At 54.0% G+C, this 17,246-nt stretch overlaps 2 protein-coding genes across 3 annotated transcripts; one reads left to right on the top strand and one right to left on the bottom strand.

The window, feature by feature from the left end:
• On the bottom strand, nt 1–2,771 carry SYT8 (synaptotagmin 8). Its single transcript, XM_054276095.1, has 8 exons — nt 2,666–2,771; nt 2,144–2,301; nt 1,916–2,011; nt 1,518–1,685; nt 1,157–1,324; nt 839–956; nt 318–451; nt 1–234 (listed from the first exon to the last, which is right to left on the bottom strand). Exons 1-8 carry the CDS (start codon nt 2,769–2,771, stop codon nt 1–3), a joined length of 1,182 nt encoding a protein of 393 aa, XP_054132070.1.
• Nucleotides 2,772–6,637: 3,866 nt separating this feature from the next.
• Nucleotides 6,638–12,478, top strand: LOC128936654 (cytosolic 5'-nucleotidase 1A-like). 2 transcript variants are annotated; one of them, XM_054275762.1, is made up of 7 exons: nt 6,651–6,736; nt 8,097–8,155; nt 8,806–8,973; nt 9,290–9,419; nt 9,924–10,046; nt 11,107–11,285; nt 11,812–12,478. In XM_054275762.1, exons 2-7 carry the CDS (start codon nt 8,111–8,113, stop codon nt 12,112–12,114), a joined length of 948 nt encoding a protein of 315 aa, XP_054131737.1. In that variant the 5' UTR covers nt 6,651–6,736; nt 8,097–8,110; the 3' UTR covers nt 12,115–12,478. The 2 variants fall into 2 exon arrangements, with proteins under 2 accessions (XP_054131736.1, XP_054131737.1); XM_054275761.1 differs by lacking the exon at nt 8,097–8,155 and having other exon boundaries at nt 6,638–6,736.
• Nucleotides 12,479–17,246: the final 4,768 nt, after the last annotated feature.

A 17,246-nucleotide genomic window follows, 5' to 3' on the forward strand; every position in this document is an offset into this window, starting at 1 on the left:
CTATCTGGAGTGCAGGGACAGCTTGAGGTGGGACTTCAGTGCCAGGGCTTTGTCCACCAGCTCTGGGGGCTGCAGGATGTGCCACTGGGCGAGGGGCCGGCGGGGGTTGGACAGCATGTCGGACCAGTGCCGCAGCTGGTTGCCCGTGGCTCGGCAGCCCAGGAGGAGTTTGCCAATGGGCTCATTCTTGGTCACTTTGTCATGATCCCAGACGGAGATGACCACGTCCACATTCTGGTGGGGACACAAGAAAGAGGGTCAGTGGGAAGAGGTTTGCTGCAGTGGGGACCTGTTCAGGGAACTTCAGGGAAACCCACCTGGATCTGACTGAAAGGCACCTCAAAAACAAACACCTCGTTGAAGTAAGGGCTTAAGGTGTTTTTCTTCACACTTGTCCTTTTTTTCTTCCATTTCTTCCTGTTCAGTATGAGATGCACCTTGACAAAAGGATCTGAAGAGAGAGAGGGCAGGCACACCTGGCACAAGTGGCAGTTTTTGACTGAGGAACTCAGCCACTAAACAGCTTTCCTCAGCCATTCCCAAGGAGACCATGGCATCCCACTTGTCACTCCTCATGGTGAGACAGCCACCTCAGAGCTCGCTTCCTCCTGCCAAGCTTGCTTTACAATCCAGCCATGACATCTCCACCTGGGAGACACCTCCAGTAGTGCCCAAAGCTGGAGTATTTGTGCTGGGAGTCAGCCAAGGGCTGAATATGGTGGTCGCAGCAGGAAGCAGGTCTTAATACCTAGAGTTTTCAAGGCTTTGCAGCTCTAGGTGCCACCACTGAGGCCTGGGCAGGAGTGGGAAGGTCTGAGCACAAGCAGCCCCTACTGACCTGAGAGTCCATCGGAGTCCATCCGCCTCAGCTGCCTGGCTTCCAGGATGAGCACCGTCAGCTTGCCGGTGCTGGGGACGTAGCGCAGAGAGAAGCAGATCTCACCCAGATGCTCCTCCTGATGGGGAGATGCCAGTAATTAGTGCCAGGCAGAGGAGCCAACTCACCTGAGACTGGAGCACCAGGCTGGCCCCATGTTTCCTGAGTCTCCCCCACTCTCATGCTTCATGCTTGCCCCTAAGGGCTTGCTTCTTGGGGAGGTGGCAAGCCAAGCAACAGCACATCCTTCCCAGCAGTTTCCCACCCACCAAGACCAACCTCCACTTTACTGGCCACCGCCAGGTCACTCCACTGCTCGATGACATGCTGCAGGTCGACACCGGCCAGGGGCAGCCGGACCTCACCAATGATGTCATGCTTGGAAAAGCGATTGAAGTCATAGATCTGCATCACCAGTGTGGATTCAGACACCTCAGCCTGGGGGACCTGCAGGGGAGGACCCAAAGGCCTGGACTCACTCCTCAGTGGCAGCCCTGCCCCATGAGGGTATTCCTCTCTCACATTTCCCAGTCCTGACTGTGCAAGCATCTCCTAGAATTGAGAGGCTTTTGCCCAGGGAGCAGTGTCAATGCAACACTCTTGATGGGACCAGAAAAACATCACTGGCTTTGGTTTGTACCTGGAAAGTGAAGCTCTCGTTGAAGATGGGGTTCAGGGTTTTGCGGTAAACCTTGGTCTCATATCTTTTCTTCCTATCAGACGTTAGGTAGACAATAACATATGGGTCAGATGTGCCTCCGCTGTCCATGGCCTTCAGCTCAACTGCCTGCTTCACACCAACCTTCAGCTGGAGAGGAGTGAGGACAAGGTCAGCGGGTGGAGAAGGATGGGGTCAGGCAGCTCAGTGGGGGCTCAGTGGGAAGTGAGTGCACCAGTGAGGAATGCCTTGACACCATGCAGGCCTGAGAGCTAGTGGGCTGCAGGCAGGTGCGAGAGGGCACGTCCGCCTCAGTGGGCAGCAAAGAGTGACCATGCAAGAGTATGGCTTTTTCCCTGCTGTGCCATGAGCATCCCCACCTCCTGCATGCGGAAGTTGTACTCCAGGGAGTACTGCAGTTTTCCTCGCCGCTTCTGCTCTACTGCCTGCTCCAGGTCCTCCATCTCGGGCTGCACCTGTGGCAGAGAGAAACACTCAGCCATGTCCCTGCCATGCCGTGCTCCCACCATGCCTGGGGCCGGGCAGTGCAGCAGCAAACACCTCAGGGGGAGGGAGGGAGGGGAGACTGAAGGGAAGGCAGCACGCACAAGGTTGATCGTCGTGGGGTTGCTGACGGCGCACAAGCCAATTCTCTCCTTCTTCTTGGGCTTCTTCTTGGTACAGCAGCACTTGATGATGCAGATGAGGAAGAGGAGGAGGAGAATGGCCCCTGCCACAGCCACGGTGATGAGAGCCCATTTGGGTACTGGTGCGATGTTCAGGGAGTGGAGTTGGATAGAAGAGTTAAAACCAAACAAAACATACAGAGTACATTTAAACCTCTTCGTGGTCCTTCAACATTAAGGAGTTGTACTTTCAAAATTGCCCCTAGAATCCTGGACAGGCCCCATGCAGGGAGACTGAGACTGAAAACCATTCCCCAAATGGGTAGCAAAGGTACCCTCTGCTCCTGAGGCAGTGTGGTACTACTCTGCAGTAATACCTCCCTGATGGAGCCCACTAGAAAATGGAATTTGAAGGGAGGGTGAAGGGAATACCCAGCCTCAGAGTCCAGCAGCCCCAGCAGGTAATGCTGCCTGGGAGAGGAGGGCAAGAGACGCTGTACTCACATGGAATCCAGCTAAGCCAGCTGTCCAGGGAACCTGGCCAAGCTGTGGTGGTGATGCTGGTGTGTGGGGAGGCTGTAGTCCTGCCCTTCCTGGCTGCCACTGCCATGGCTAATCTGGGGTGACCTGGGAACACAGGCAAAATTAGCAGGGTGGGGATTTCCTCTCTGGCAGCACGTGTGCTGCCCGTAGCCCAGGGCTCTAATGAGAACAAACACAATTAAAATATAGAGCTCAGGGTAAGCGATTAGAGCTTGGGCACATTGACAATGAGATGTGAAATGGAGCGGGAGGGAGCTGCTGGCAGGGAGGGCTCTGTGCCAGCCGGCCCCTCCCATGCAGCCTTCTCCTTCATATCCTTGCAAGTCTGCCTGCTGAAAACGGAGAAATTGGGGCTCCAGGGCGTTTTGAGAAGAGGAATCACTTGGCTGCAGGGGACAAAAGCCAAGAGGTGTTTTGTGCTGGCTCCTCCCCGGCCAGGCAGAGTGAGCTGAAGGGTTTCATCAGCTCCAGGAGAGCCCCATCATCAGCTAACATCCCTTTTTGGCTATTTTCCCTAAGGTAAGGTTGGCTCCTGGGCTTGCAGGAGCCGGTGGCAGTGATGTCACCGGGCTGGGGCCACATCAGCTCGGAAACTTTCCGTGAGCTCGGCTTGTGCACATGGCAACGCTGACACAGCCTCAGGGAAGGCTTCAAATTTAAAGCAGGATGGTTTTACAGCATTGCTTTCCCCATGGCAGAGCTCTTATTCTAGCGTGAACACTTCCTCATAACCAAATTCCTTTCACGTCAGCGGGACAGGTGTGCCCAGAGCGGTGCTGCGCGGTGAGCAGCGGGTCTGCAGCCACCACGGCACAGGTGGCACCCAGCCCTGGTGCCCAGGCTGGCAGCTCTGTGCCTGGGGCTGCCCAGCCTCCTGCCCGGCCTGGGTCCCTGCTCAAGCAGCCAACTCCACCTCGCTCTGCCCATCCCAAGGTGCTCCTTGCATGGGGATCTTCCCTGGGAGCAGAGAACCACATCTGCAGTTCCCTTCGCTGAGCCTGCAAAGCCAGCAAGCACCCTTTCTTTTTCCAGCAGTGTGCTTTGCTGCATGTGGGTATGGGGCTGGACAGACGTGGGAATTGCTGTCACCCCTGTGCTGTCATTGCTGGGACAATGAGGAGCAGGTTAAATGACTCGTCCAGGGCCACCAGGGACTTCTGTGTCACTGGACACCCGCAGCATCGCTCAGGTATTTCAGAGGCACCAGGCTGCAGCTTTGGAGTGAAGAGTGGACAGGACAGCACAGGCAAGCAGGCATCCACCCAGCACACAATTAAGAGTGCCAGTACATTCTGCCTGCCACAGGCTGTGTCACATTAGTCTAACACTGACCCTGGTTTAAAAAAACCTTTATCCCAACCCCGAAGAATGAACTGAGCCACCACTTTGGGAACAATGGGGACAGCCCTGCTGCGGTCTGGCACAGGAGGCAAAGTCTCAGTGGGCAGTCTGCTGGGAGCATCGAGCATCCATGTTCCTGGAAAAGGGGCTGGAGGAACCCTGGCTCTCGCTCCCACCCTGAGCTGACGGGGTTCCCAAATCCAGACTTACCCACAGGTGTCCTTCCCAGCGTCAGCCGGCCCTCCCTGCTGCCCAGGCTCCAGTCAAGCCAGCGCGAGTGGCAGGGACATGCTATGGGTGAGATGGGAGCCCAGCGGGCACGCAGCTGAGGGTGCAGAAGGGATGGTGGCTGCACTGCACAGCCCAAACAGGAAAGTCTGCTTTGCCAGCTCAGGAGCCAGGTGGCCCCAGCAGCTCCGCCGGCCCCACCTCGCCGCTGACCCAAGCAGTGTTCATGCAGGCGAAAAGCCAGCGGGGAACTCCCTGCTGGACCAGGAAGCAAAACCTGCCCTCCTGCCTGCCAGAAGCTGGAGGGCATTGCTGTTCCACTTCAGGCACTGGGAAATTCACTTCTCCAAGTTATCCCTGCAGCGATGCTGGGCTGGACTGTGTGGCTGCAGGCACAGCACAAGGGAATGGACTCTTTCAAGGGGATGGGTGCATGACTGCATCCATCCCTGGTGATCTCCGCCCTTGGGAAGCCCAGCTCCTTGGCCCTCAGGGCATACACTGTGTGAGGGCCTGCAAAACGTGTGTGTGGATGAACAGGAATGCTCTGCTGCAACAAGGCAGGAAGGACAGACAGGACAAGGGGATACTGCTTGGGTGGTTTCATCCTCCAGCGCCAACAGAAGCACCAGGCACACAGCCAGGAGCAATTTCACAGGCTTCCATTGCATTAAATTTATGCTTGTAGACTTCTTCCCTTGCTGCCAATTCAGTAAAGTTTGCCCAAAACCTGCCTTATTGCCACGTAAATTTGGGGTGGTCTCAGAAGCAGGGAGCCATACTGCAAAACTGTCAGTGTCTAGTGGCTGAGGTAGTGATGGGAGACGCCCCAGAAACCAGACCTGTCCCAGCTCTGCCCCACCACCCTGACTCACTAGTCCTTCCAGATTTTCACATGGCCACCAAGGCATTGCCACAGCGGGTGCCTAGCCACAGGAGAGGGGCTAGGGCTGCCCTTTAGCCATCCAAAAAATAGCCACACTCACAAGGGCCTTGCACTCATGCTGCTCAGGAAAGCACCACCTCCAGGAGCAGGAGATGCAGGAATGATGCTGCAGGAATGATGCTGCAGCAAACCTCTGGGAGAACTTTTTGCTCTAAACTGGAAGTCCCAAGGGATGCACAAGAGAAATGCAATATGGGGATGGGGGAATAGGGAATATTAAATCTTCCAGGGAAAGGGGGCCTGCATATGCACACTAAAAGCTGAGCATGTAAGTAGCCTTTTCAACAGGTGGCTTGCTAGAAACAGCTAAAAGAGAAGAGATTCAGATCCTAGGGAGAAATTCTTTACTCAGAGGGTAATGAGGCACTGGAACACGTTGCCCAAAGAAGTTGGGCCTCATCCCTGGTAGAGTTGAAGGCCAGGTTGGATGGGACTCTGAGCAAGCTGATCTGGTGCGTGGCATCGCTGCCCTGGTGGAAGGGGTTGAAATTAGATGATCCTTAGGACCCTTCCAACCAAAATCATTCTATGATTCTATGACCTCAGTGAGACCAAGCTGCACAGCACCCTGGTGCCTTCCCACATTTTGGGAGGAGATTTGGTGATGCTGGTGATAGCCTGATGTCATGCAGGTGGACAACTGTTCAGCCTTCGTGCATGTGAATTTGGTCTCCAAGGCTGGGCAGGCTGCAGCAGTGGACCTTGTTTCAGCAGTGGGGCAAGGGAAAAGCTGCAGGATGGTCCTGGGTCCCTGAGCCCCTCTCCCCTCACCCTCTCCCCCCCCCACATCCCTCACAGTCACAGTCTTGGACAGAAAAAAGGTGTTGAACAATCCTGGTACTATCAGCCCCACAAGGCTGGGTGCCACACAGCCTACCCAGAAAAGTAAAATCCTAACCCCAAAATCAACCCTGCTGAGGACAGCAAGTGACACATGGCTTTCAGAAAAAAGGGGGAAAGAGACCCAAAACCATTACAGTAAAATGGCAAACGTGCTGCATTCAGCCACGCTCTGCACCTGCCTTTGCTCCCTGCATCCCTGCATCCGTCCCGAGTCACTCTGGACAGGTACCTCTAATTTTTTCGGTCAAAAATACAACATTCAGGGGCTGGGAAATGAGAAGACTGGAGGCACGCTATAAACACTCCAGCTGCAGAAGTAAGACATCACGGCTTGCGGACAGCGATCAGCCACTGAGCACAAGCGCCGAGAGGGCTGCGGAGGCAGGAACAGCGCCGAGTGCCCTGCCCAGGGTGACCGCAGCCGTGTCCGAAGCCAGGCCCCGGTGACCGCGATCCTGTGCAATGCCAGCCGGGAAATGCAGTCTGGCCGGGCAGGACGCCAACCCGCTGGCTGCCTACAAATCCCAGCGCGCCGGGGAGCGGAGCTGCGCCCATCCCGGCTGCTGCCCGCTTCCTGCAGCGCGCCGGGGGAAATATAAACAGCGGGCACAGGCACGGCCGGGATGCTGCCGCGGGACGGGCCGGGCCGGCCGGGAGCAGAGGCAGCGCTCGGGGTGAGTGAGTGAGCGAGTGAGTGAGCGAGTGAGTGAGCGCTTTTCTCTCCGGCAGAACCCTGTCTGTGTGCAGGGGGTAACACCTGCTCCCCGCTAGGCAGCCTGGGAGGGGACCAGCAGCACGCCCTGGAATGCTTTCCTGGGGTCTGGCAGCGAGACGTGTGCCTGTGCGGCTCCGGATGTCTGCGTGCGAACTGCGCTGCGGGCTGTTGGGGCAGGGAGATGGAAAGGAGAAGCCGGGCTTGATTTGCAGTGCTTGGAAGAGCGAAGCAGAAATTAGAGGTGGATTCTCCCGCCAGGAAGGGCTGCTCAGCTCCGTTACCCCTTTGCATTTAATTTTGACTTTCAGAGAATACTTGGCTGGGATTATGTCAGAGGAAAGCTCCTGCCTGCGCTGGGCTGGTGTTTGCCACCCTCTCTGGGAGGAGACCCCTTCCCGGCATGGGGCAGGGGGTGGAGGAAGCAGAGGGATGCTCAGCATCTCCTGGCTTTCCAGGCAGCCCTGGCTGGGGGAGTAGCCCTGCTGCAGGGCTTTCTGCTCCTCGGGCAGTCGGGGAGTGCACATGGAAGCTCTGAGCCCCCCATGGCAAGGCTGTGGCTCTCACGGCTGGCATCAGCCAAGTGTGGCACTTACTGGCCCAGGCAACATTTTGCAGTCCCTGAACAATAAACATTAATTAAATAAAACTGGGGCACAAGACAGGTCTCTGTGGATACCCTGACTTGTCCTTTACACTGCATGTTGGCTTTACCCTTTGCTTGCCCAGCCCCCCAGTACAGTAATCAGGTAGGGCCTGACTGGCTCACAGGGCTGTGGAGGGGCAGACCAACCCCATCGCAGGAGTCTCAGCCTTTATCCAAGCCCTCACCACACACTTCTACTTACTCTGGCCTTTTACAGCTGCAAATGAGCTGCTGATGCAGTGAACTCCTTCATTTGTAGATACAAATTCACCATTCAAGCAAAAGTGGCAAAAAAGACAAGGATGTGAACTAGAAACCTACCTATGAGATCTAACCCACTTGGGCTTTTAAAGACAGCCTTATTTTGCTTGGAAAAGAGCTCAAAAACATCTTTCAGCAATTCCACACAGAGAAAAATACTCTTTGAGAAAAACAGAAGTAAAAATAAAGCAGTGATCTGTGTTTGAAAAGCCACTTTCCCATCACATTTAGTTGGAACTATTAGAACAGTTTTTCTCGGGGCAAAGCTGCTGTCAGCAGAAACAGGTTCATTTGAGCTGCTGTATTTGGTGTGTAGGATGTTTCCTGTCTCCTTTCCACTCTTCCCCCTCTCAAGAATGATTATAGATTGGCTACATTATAATCTTCCAGTTTAATTTTGTATTTTCTCTTAAAGGCTGAGAGTTGAAGATGGCAGAGCTGGAAAGCACAGTCATAAACACCAATGTAAACCAGGTAAAAGGCTGTCCATTACAAAACACACATCCTGTATTTCCAAACCAAGTCTTGAAATGCCACCACAGAAGGGAACACCCCACAGCCCAGAACTGTGGCCTGAATTGCTCGTGCCTGGGTTTCAGCAGAAGTGGCTGTCCCAGGGCTGCTGGGCTCTTGGTCCCAGTGAAGTCCATGTGATTTCCAGTTGCTTGGACTGGACAGGTACATTTGCTCACACTTACATTTTGGAGCAGCCAGGAAGAAAGCAGCAGCTTCTCTACATACACAGAGACTTTATTCAGCTGTCCAGAACAGACACAAACAAAGGGTAGCACCACCAATATGTGCAGAGAAACCCAGCACAAACAGATGACTGTGGCTGTGCTGGCCCCACAAAGAACAAAATTATGGAGCAGTCCCCTCTGTGTGAGCTGTCCTTGGAGCATGTGGCACTTATCAGACAGGTTAGGGTTTCACAACTGCCAGCCCCATCCTTGGTGGCCTGAAGATGAAGACTGGGTGTGGTACCTCTGGCATCAGGAACCGTGACACAGGGGTGATACCTCCAGCGCCCAACCCCACCACTCTGGTTGGTGCCCCCTGCTCACCCCACCTCCCTGAGCACCTTCTCTGCTGTCCCCTGACTCCTCTTTCCTCCTGTCCTGCAGAAAGACCCCAGCACGGCACTGGTCATTGCTGTGACCACCAGAGCCATCTTCAACCTGGAGGAGGAGCACAAGCTTTACCTGGAGAAGGGCAAGGAGGAGTACACAAGGCACCAGCAGGCCAACCAGGACAAGCCCCTGCCACCAGGCACAGCCTTTGCCTTCATCCAGGTGAGCCCCACACCTGGCATGGGGCACATGCAGACACTCACAGGATGGGATGAAAGCTCAGCTTTCCCAGCTTTAAGTCTCAGCTCCCATCACAGGGTGTATCTCTGGGCCTCACTGCAGGGCACTGAGACCTGTTCTCCTGACCAGTCCATCTCCCCCTAGCTTTTCCAGGATGGTTGCTCTGTCTGGCTCTCCATAACACGCCAGCCTTGCCACAGCTGACAGATGCAGCACAAACCACTAACCGTAACTGCAAAAGAACCCCTGCAAAGGTACTGCAGTCATGCCTCTTTAAAAGAGTCCCATCTCCTCCCAGGCAGTGCAGTATGTTAACAAGAAGATCCTGGAGAGCAGCCCAGCAGAGAGGGACCTCTTTGACATCCTGGTGCTCTCCAACAACAGCCCAGAGAGCGGCGTGCGCATCATCAACAGCGCCAAGCACTACGGTAAGGGGGACCCATCCCTGGCCAGGCCTGGTGCCCCTGGGAGGCTGCAGGGCCGATCAGGCACCACAGTGGATCATCAGGGGCAAACAGAGAGCCAGGGGATACAGGGGGAAGGGGTTCTCTTGGAGCCCAGCTCCCCTCAGCCATATCTTTCACACCAGGAAGTCGCAGCATTTTGCACAGCCTGGGGATGTTCAGGCAGGTACTGAAAATAAAAAAAGTTGTTTAAAAAAGCCACCCTAAATCCCAGAGTGCTGTCAGGAGGAATGCTCATTTAAGGAGGGGATGGAGGGAATATTTACCTGCACTCTGCAGTTTTATAGGAGCAACAACAGGTCAAGAAGATGCAGCAAGAACACAGGCAGGTTCCCCATACATCACTGGGAAATTCATTGCCCTGAGCTCTTGCAGAAGAGCACACTGAGACCCAGGGAGACCAGGGAGGGGCTGTGAGGAGGATGTTGATCTATAAGTCTTCACTCACACACATCCCTTGTCCTGAAGGGCTGGAGATCTCCAAGTTCTGCTTTGTCAGCGATGAGGACTCCACACAGTACCTGAAGTCCCACGGTGTGAAGCTGTTCCTCTCAGCTGACAGGACAGATGTCTGCAATGCCCTCCGGAGAGGTACGCTCTCCCCTCCATCCCACAGCCCCAAACCCACCACCCTTTTTCCAAGCAGCTCAGTACCAAGAGGCAGCACCAGAGGCTGTGATTTCACAGGGACCAGGGGTGAATGGCACATTGATTACCACTACAGTCCTGAACAGTTCAGTCTCCTTTTCTGTCCTTACCAGTAGCCTGCAAGCACACCAGGCTTGCTCAGATGCCCTCACAAGTCACCGAGTGCATTATGCATCATTTGAGCACAGCTCTGCCATGGGCTGTCATGCCCTGCCTGACATTTAAGCCTTTCTAACCAATTCCATTCATCAGTGAGAGTTTATCAGTGATTCCCAGGACTCTGTGAGGATGCCACAGAAATCTGCTGTCTTGGTACATGCAGAGTTTCTGTGTGCTCAGTAAGCATGTGTCTGACCTCAATCAGAGGAAGTGCAGTCTCCCCATCTCCTCTAATGGGGTTAATCACCTCCTTATTAATTCACTTGGGTATGAGCACATCAGCTGGCCACCGTCCTTCAAGGTCAGGAGCAAGCCATCTGCAGTCTGGACTTTCCTTCACCACACAGCACATTCCTGGAACCTCCTTGAGAGAATCATTGCCCTGACAAGTGTCTCCCATCTGGGAGCCTGGGTCCACATATGAGGGTGGGCAGGGAGCAGCTTGTAGGAAGAGACTGTAATTAAGCCAATTACCACAATCAATGGAGATGCCAGCCCATATTATTCACACCACAGTGTGCTAAATCTGGGCATTAAAGATTGAGGCTTGGCAGGGTGAGCAAGCACCAGGAGGAGGGCTGCTCATGCCTTGACAACCACCCACCATCTCTTACCACACTTCAGTATCTGCCCAGGCCTCGGTTTCTGATCAGCAGCACTTTCTCAGGGGATCACACAGCCATGCAAGGGCTGGGCTGACTGCCCCAGAAAGCTCCCTGACTTGGAGGCCCTGGCATGGTGATGTGGGTCAGGGCTGCAGCAGATGTGTCGGGAGCAGCTGGTCGTGCATGAGGTGCCCCAGGGAGGGGTGTCCCTCCTGACCCCAGCTTGCTCTGCCTCACAGGGGTCTCGGCGGCGCTCGTCTTCCAGCAAGAGGTGCAGGCCCCCAGCACTCCGCTCCGCGTGGCGTTTGACGGGGACGCCGTGCTCTTCTCGGATGAGACAGACCAGATCTTCCAGGAGCAGGGCCTGGAGGGGGCAGTGCAGTACGAGCGGGCCATGGAGGCCGTCCCCATAGGAGAGGTGAGTGTGCCCCCTCGCTTCCATGGGCACCCACAGGCTCTGCCGTCTCTCCTGCTAGGGCTTTGGCATGAATTGTCACAAAAGCAGAAATCCTTACAGAGTCCCTGTGCATCCACTATTCAGTCCCTGGTGTGGGCCTGATCTGGAGTCTCACTGGAAATGGATCTGTTATCTCCTGTAAATAAGCCCTAAATATCTAGGATTGTGGCTAATCCCAACATCACCTTTTGTAGGATGTGAGCTCTTGCTGTCCAAGTCCCTGCAGGATTCAGACCCAGGGGCACTGCTTGCTGGGATATACCTTGCTGGTCACTTTGGGATTAGGACGAGCACCACAAGGCTCACCTTCCTCCCAGGGACCACAGTGCACAGCCCCAGTCCCAGCATTGTCCAGCCCTGGAGCCCACAGGCATTGTGCGCTCTGCAGAGCCCTGAGAAAGCCTGAGTGGGAACAAGTGCCTTGTACAGGCAGAGTAGGTGTTTCCTTATTTCCCACACACTCCCAACCGTCTTGCTGTCCTTCCAGGGCCCCCTGAAGGCTTTTGCCATGCACCTCGGGAAGCTGCGTAAGAAGTTTGGCCAGGGAGAGTCCCCCATCCGCACCTACCTGGTGACAGCGCGCAGCGGCCGGGACATGGGCGTCCGAGCCATCAAAACGCTCCGGGAATGGGGACTGCCCATCGACGAGGCTTTCTTCATGGATGGGGCTCCCAAAGGCCCCATCCTCGCCCAGATCCAGCCTCACATTTTCTTTGATGATGGGCTTCATAACATCCAAGGGGCCCAGAATGTGGGGGTTCCCTCTGCCTGGGTGCCTTCCTGCTGCTGATGGGCTGCAGGCCAGCAGTTCTCCCTCCCAGCAACACAGGGGACTGGGTCAGTTGGAGGCAAAACTTCTGGTGGAGAAAGAAAGATCTCCTAACGTGCAGCAAGCAAATCTCAGGGAAAGGGAACGAGAGCATGGACTCCCATGCAAAGCTTGATGCATATTTCTGCTCCTCATAAGAGGCTCTTTACGTCTTAGGATAAAGCCAGAAGACACAACTGCTCCAGGATGGGAGGACACCTTTGCTGTGACACTGAGGACTACACCTACCTGCCATGTAGGACCTGGGGACTTTTCTCAAAGAAATTAGTGAAGCTAATGCCATACACACAAGATGAAAGGAGCAAGAAAAAAAAATGTTAGTTTTGGCTGTGCTTAGACTGTCCCCAAGATTGAGCAACACAGGCAGGACTGTTGAGCCGAGTCCAGAGGAGGCAGACCAAGATGACTGAAGGGATTGAGCACCTCTCCTGTGAGGAGAGGCTGAGAGAATTGGGATTGTTCAGCCTGGAAAAGAGAAGGCTTCAGGGTAACCTAACTGCGGCCTTCCAGGACCTGAAGGGAATGTACAGGAAAGATGGGGAGGGATTATTTACAAAAGCATGTAGTGACAGGACAAGAGGGAATGGCTTCAAGCTGAACAAAGGCAGGCTTAGATCAGATATTAGGAACAAATTCTTTTCTGTCAGGGTGATGAGGCACTGAAATAGGTTGCCCAGGGAAGTTGTAGATGCCCCATCTCTGGGAATGTCAAAAGTTAGGTTGGATGGAGCTCTGAGTAACCTGATCTAGTAAAAAGTGTCCCTGCTCACACCAGAGTGGCTGAAACAGGATGATCTTTAAGATCTCTTCCAACCCAAACCATTCTATTATTCTATGATTTATTCCCATCTGCCTAAAGAGAGCTCTCAAGACTGTGCCTCACTGGACACACTCATCTTGGTTTTCTGAGGAGACTGATGTGCTAGTGTGTGCTTCAGGCAGCTCCAGCCAAACTCAGAAGAGGGAGAAAGACTTCAAAACTGTAAAGGACCTACAAACCTTTTAGAAATTGGTGAATGGGTTGAAGAAAGAAAGCCCAAGCTATTCCTCCTCATAAAAGAGATTATAGCAGAAGACAGCTTTCCTTAGACACACATACTGCCCAGAGTGCTTTTAGGAGTCAGACCTGTGGGACACACAGCTCCTGGAGCTGCAAGACAGGGACAGGACGACAGCCCAGCACTGAGGTCCCACCAGGAGAGGGCACTGGAGAAGCCATGGAGGGCCTGGGCTGCAGACCGGCACTACGGGGGCTGGGGCAGGACCAGGAACTGTGGCCAACCTTAAATGGATCTCCAGAGCCAGGTGGGGGTCTCAGGAGCAACTGCTCCTTGCACATGGGGTACCTGGTGTGCTCGGTTCCCTGCCTGGCATCACACCACACCCCAAACAGGGATGCCTCTCCTCTGGCAGTTTGGACTCAATTCCTAATTTTCCTGGGGAACAAGGAGCCTGCGAGGTTCACCTGCAGGTTTCTTTCCCCAGGGCTGAATGCGAGTTGCCACTAGAGGCCACTGTGCTGCCTGGGGACATGGCGCCTCAAATCCCTGCCAGCTGTCCAGAAACGCCTTGTTAAAAAACACAAACTGGCTGCTCAGGCAACAGCGGGATTATGGACGAGGAGATTAAGATGATGCTGGTTTAGTTTTTTTAACCTCAGTGTAATCAGAAAATAATTATTTTAAAGGCTTCACAAGTGTTGCTCTCACTGAAGATTCCCCCCCTCCTCAAATAAATAAATAAACAAACATCCCAGTGTGAGTGCTCATTCCTCATGCCTGTGTCTAGCAGTGTGGGAGGAAGGGTGGGATAACTCAGTGCTGCTTTACATACGTTCATTTACTTATCAGGTGTTTGGCATGTTCATCCAGATGGCTTAAATACACAAGAAACCTACAGTGGGCTTTGGATTAGGTCCCTGAATGTCATCTTGTATCTGTCTCCACGCTCAGTCCTGCTGCCTTGAGCACAGGACTCTGCACTTGTTGCTTTAGCAAGGGCAGCTGCTGGCCCTGACATGCCACTGGCAGAGGTCCTGTCCCTGCCTTTATGGCCACCGTTTGGGTCCAAGCTCGGGGCAGGGAAGGGATACCCATGTGCACAGATTTGATAGGAAACCACCTCCAAAGAAGGGTGGCAGGGTCTTGGCGCCAGCCATCTGGCCCATGGCCCTCTTGCTCAGTGCAGATGCTGAAATTAGATGTTTCGAGGTAGCAACATCAACAACATCAGCCACTCATCATTCGCTAATAATGCTAAGCAGCCGTCAGCTGAACAAACATTAATTACAGGATGCTCCAAACATGCTCAGTAAGCAGGTGCAGATATTTGTCCCACTTTTGTGCAGGTCAGATACCACCGGGCTCAGTACCAGGATCCAAGCCCCCACTCCAGCCCTGCCTGCCACACACAGCCAGCTGCTTCCATGGCAGCTGCTGCTGGGGACACAGACCCGGTGCTGGAGGTGACCGTGGCCCTGGGCATCTTCTACCACCCTGACCCATCACATTTGCTGATGCCTGGATGGGGCCAGCAGGAGCTTGGTCACCGCCTTGGGCGAGAGGAAATTAGCTGAGTCAAGGGTGATGGGGACAGGCCCACGTGAGCCGCTGCAGTGTGTGGGATGCTAGGGCAGCAGGAAAGCACCACATGCCTTCTTCCAGCACTGTCAGCACAGTGGGGGATGACAGGGCAAAACGTGCCCAAAATAGGAAAAAAGGAAGGAAACTCGGGACTTGTGGGGTTGCATCATATAGGGCCAAGTACAGCTGTTTCAGGCCATAGTTCAGTCTTGTAGCATCAAAACTGCCATAATTGCCCTGCTCCAAGGATGTACCATCAAAAACACCCTCTGTCAAGGACTACTGCATCTTCATGCCCTGCTGCAAGGACAAACTTGCTGTTTCTGCCTTAGAGGCTGCTGTAATAAGTTCATTTATGCTTGGGATGCTCCTCAGGTTTTGGCGTTCTGAGGTGTCTTAAGCTCCCTCCTTTCAAGGGATTGCTGATGCTCCAAGGTCTTGCGCCGCTGCTGCAACCTGAAGAGGGTTTAGCTTCCGGGGCTGGTCATGGCATGCTCCTCTGATGCCCATCTCAGGTTTTGCTGGCCAGGGCAAGGCAGGAGCAGACCACACTGCCATGTCACCACCACAGACAGGCTCCCTTTGAACCCTGCTGGGTTTCATACCTTTCCACTCCAGGAAGAGAAGTGCACAGGGGGCTCTGAGGACCTGCACTTGATTCTGACTACTGCTTTCCAACAACCCTGCACAACCCCAGCCAAAGCTGCCTGGTATCTGGGTTCCCCTCTGAGACACCCTTGTGGTCCAGAAAAGGAAGTGGGCCCCTACTCTTCTCAGCCACAGGCAGGGCAGCTGCCTCCTCTGCAGGGCCCAGTTCTGCCAGCAATGCCAAACAAGTGGCCCTTGTTTCAGGGTGGGGCGCGTGACCCCAGCGATCAGAGGCTGCAGCTGGTTGGCCTTGAGGAGTTACAGGAGACCTTTGCCCAGGACCGTGCCCTTAATCCCTCCCTCACTGCACCAGTCAATTTAGGGTTGCAATGCTAAAAACAACTCAGTGCTAAGCAAGAGAAAGAGTTTTATGAAACAGTGGTACTGCAGGGAGGGAAGATTGGCGGGTATTTATCTGCTAATAGAGATCTGCAGTGGCAGTGTCCGAGCTGTTCAGCTTCATTGACTCCTGGCTGCAGAGGGAGAGGATGCTGGAGGCTGCAGGACCTGGGCGCAGCTGCAGTGTCTGCCAAGGATGCTCCCACACCTCCCTAACCTACAAGCACCTTTGATCATGAGCACTGAGCAAGGCATCTTTAGATTTTTGACCATAACCTTAACCCTAAGTCACCCTGGTGGCAGTGTACCTTGAGAAACACTCAGGAGTTCTCAGCCAGAGAGGCCAAGATGCCACGTCCCACGCTGCAAAAAATTATTAACAGGCTGTTGTGCATGTAGAAGGTCAGAGAGAGGGTGTGCAAAGCCACAGACTGTGTTTGCCAACGTGCTTAAAACTGGTTTCAAGATCTTAACCCCAGGCAGTCACACTTAAAATAGTGGCTGTGGTGGCAAGTAAAGATGGAACTTAGCAGAAAGGTGACAATAAATTAGAATTCAGACCCTTTGTGGAAATATTGACACAGGAGAAACTGCCCCAGGAGGTCCAGACTGACTTACCAAATCACCAGTGAGAGCTGGTTGCTCTCATTCCAAGAAAACACATTGCAACTTTTAAGCTGATTCTTGGCTTGCAAGGGGGTGTTGACCCTCATCTTTCTGACCTCACACTCCTCTCAGGATCAGAAGTGTCAATTGCTTCAGTGTTTTGCTATGTGGAAGAGACATGATTGTATAAATGATGGTCATCTTAGGACAGCTTCTGCTGGAAACCAAAGGAAATAATTAAATGACATCTAGTGCTGGCAAATGAAATTAAATGTGTGCTTGGAGGTGGCTGGAGGCACTCCTCTGCATCATGATGGAAGCCCCACCAGCATGCCAATATCCCCCGTCCCAAGTCAGGCTTACATGGGGGACAGAAGCAGGAATTGCCCAAGGTGGTGACAAGGTGAGTTGGGTCCCTGTGCTCCCCATCACATCCTGGCGTGGGTGGGGATGAATCAATACTATCATTGTCACTTATCAACCCATCCTGTCAGCCACAGGTCACGCTGCCTTGCTGCCAGGGTCTGCCAGGATTGTTGTTGCCCATCCCTCGCAATTTCAGCCTCCTGCAAAATAACTCAGGTGAGGCAAACAACATGAGATCCCTGCCCTGAGGAGCAGACAGGGCCTGCAGCCAGGGAGAGGCAGGTCTCCTCCTCCCCAAGGTGGGTGCCAGGTGTGTCACTAGCCGTGGGGGAGGATGGGCCAGGGGATGACGAAGAACATCCAATGCCGAGCAGGGTCAGGAGCGGGCAGGTGGTGTGGGGGTGGCAAGGATTTGGGCAGGGCCATGAAATGCGTGGGACACAGGGACAGGCAATGTCAAGCTTGGCAGCAGCCCACTGAGACAAGGTAATGTGTAAGTAAACTCTAGTGAAGACACCAGAGCAGCTCAGAATCTTAAAGAACAGTAAATAT

Source organism: Melozone crissalis, unplaced genomic scaffold, assembly GCF_028551555.1.
Source record: "Melozone crissalis strain CALT ecotype California unplaced genomic scaffold, PUWL_Pcris_2 ptg000018l_1, whole genome shotgun sequence".
NCBI lineage: Eukaryota > Metazoa > Chordata > Aves > Passeriformes > Passerellidae > Melozone > Melozone crissalis.

Bases quoted from the DNA above. Each gene is read 5' to 3' on its own strand.
- SYT8 (XM_054276095.1), bottom strand. From the start codon at position 2,771: ATGGCAGTGGCAGCCAGGAAGGGCAGGACTACAGCCTCCCCACACACC. The intron at 1,325-1,517 runs GTACAAACCAAA...CCTCCCCTGCAG, and splicing joins ACGAGAGCTTCACTTTCCAG to GTCCCCCAGGCTGAGGTGTC. The intron at 957-1,156 runs GTTGGTCTTGGT...TCTCCCCATCAG, and splicing joins CGGTGGCCAGTAAAGTGGAG to GAGGAGCATCTGGGTGAGAT.
- LOC128936654 (XM_054275761.1), top strand. From the start codon at position 6,686: ATGCTGCCGCGGGACGGGCCGGGCCGGCCGGGAGCAGAGGCAGCGCTC. The intron at 6,737-8,805 runs GTGAGTGAGTGA...CCTGTCCTGCAG, and splicing joins GAGCAGAGGCAGCGCTCGGG to AAAGACCCCAGCACGGCACT. The intron at 8,974-9,289 runs GTGAGCCCCACA...ATCTCCTCCCAG, and splicing joins CAGCCTTTGCCTTCATCCAG to GCAGTGCAGTATGTTAACAA.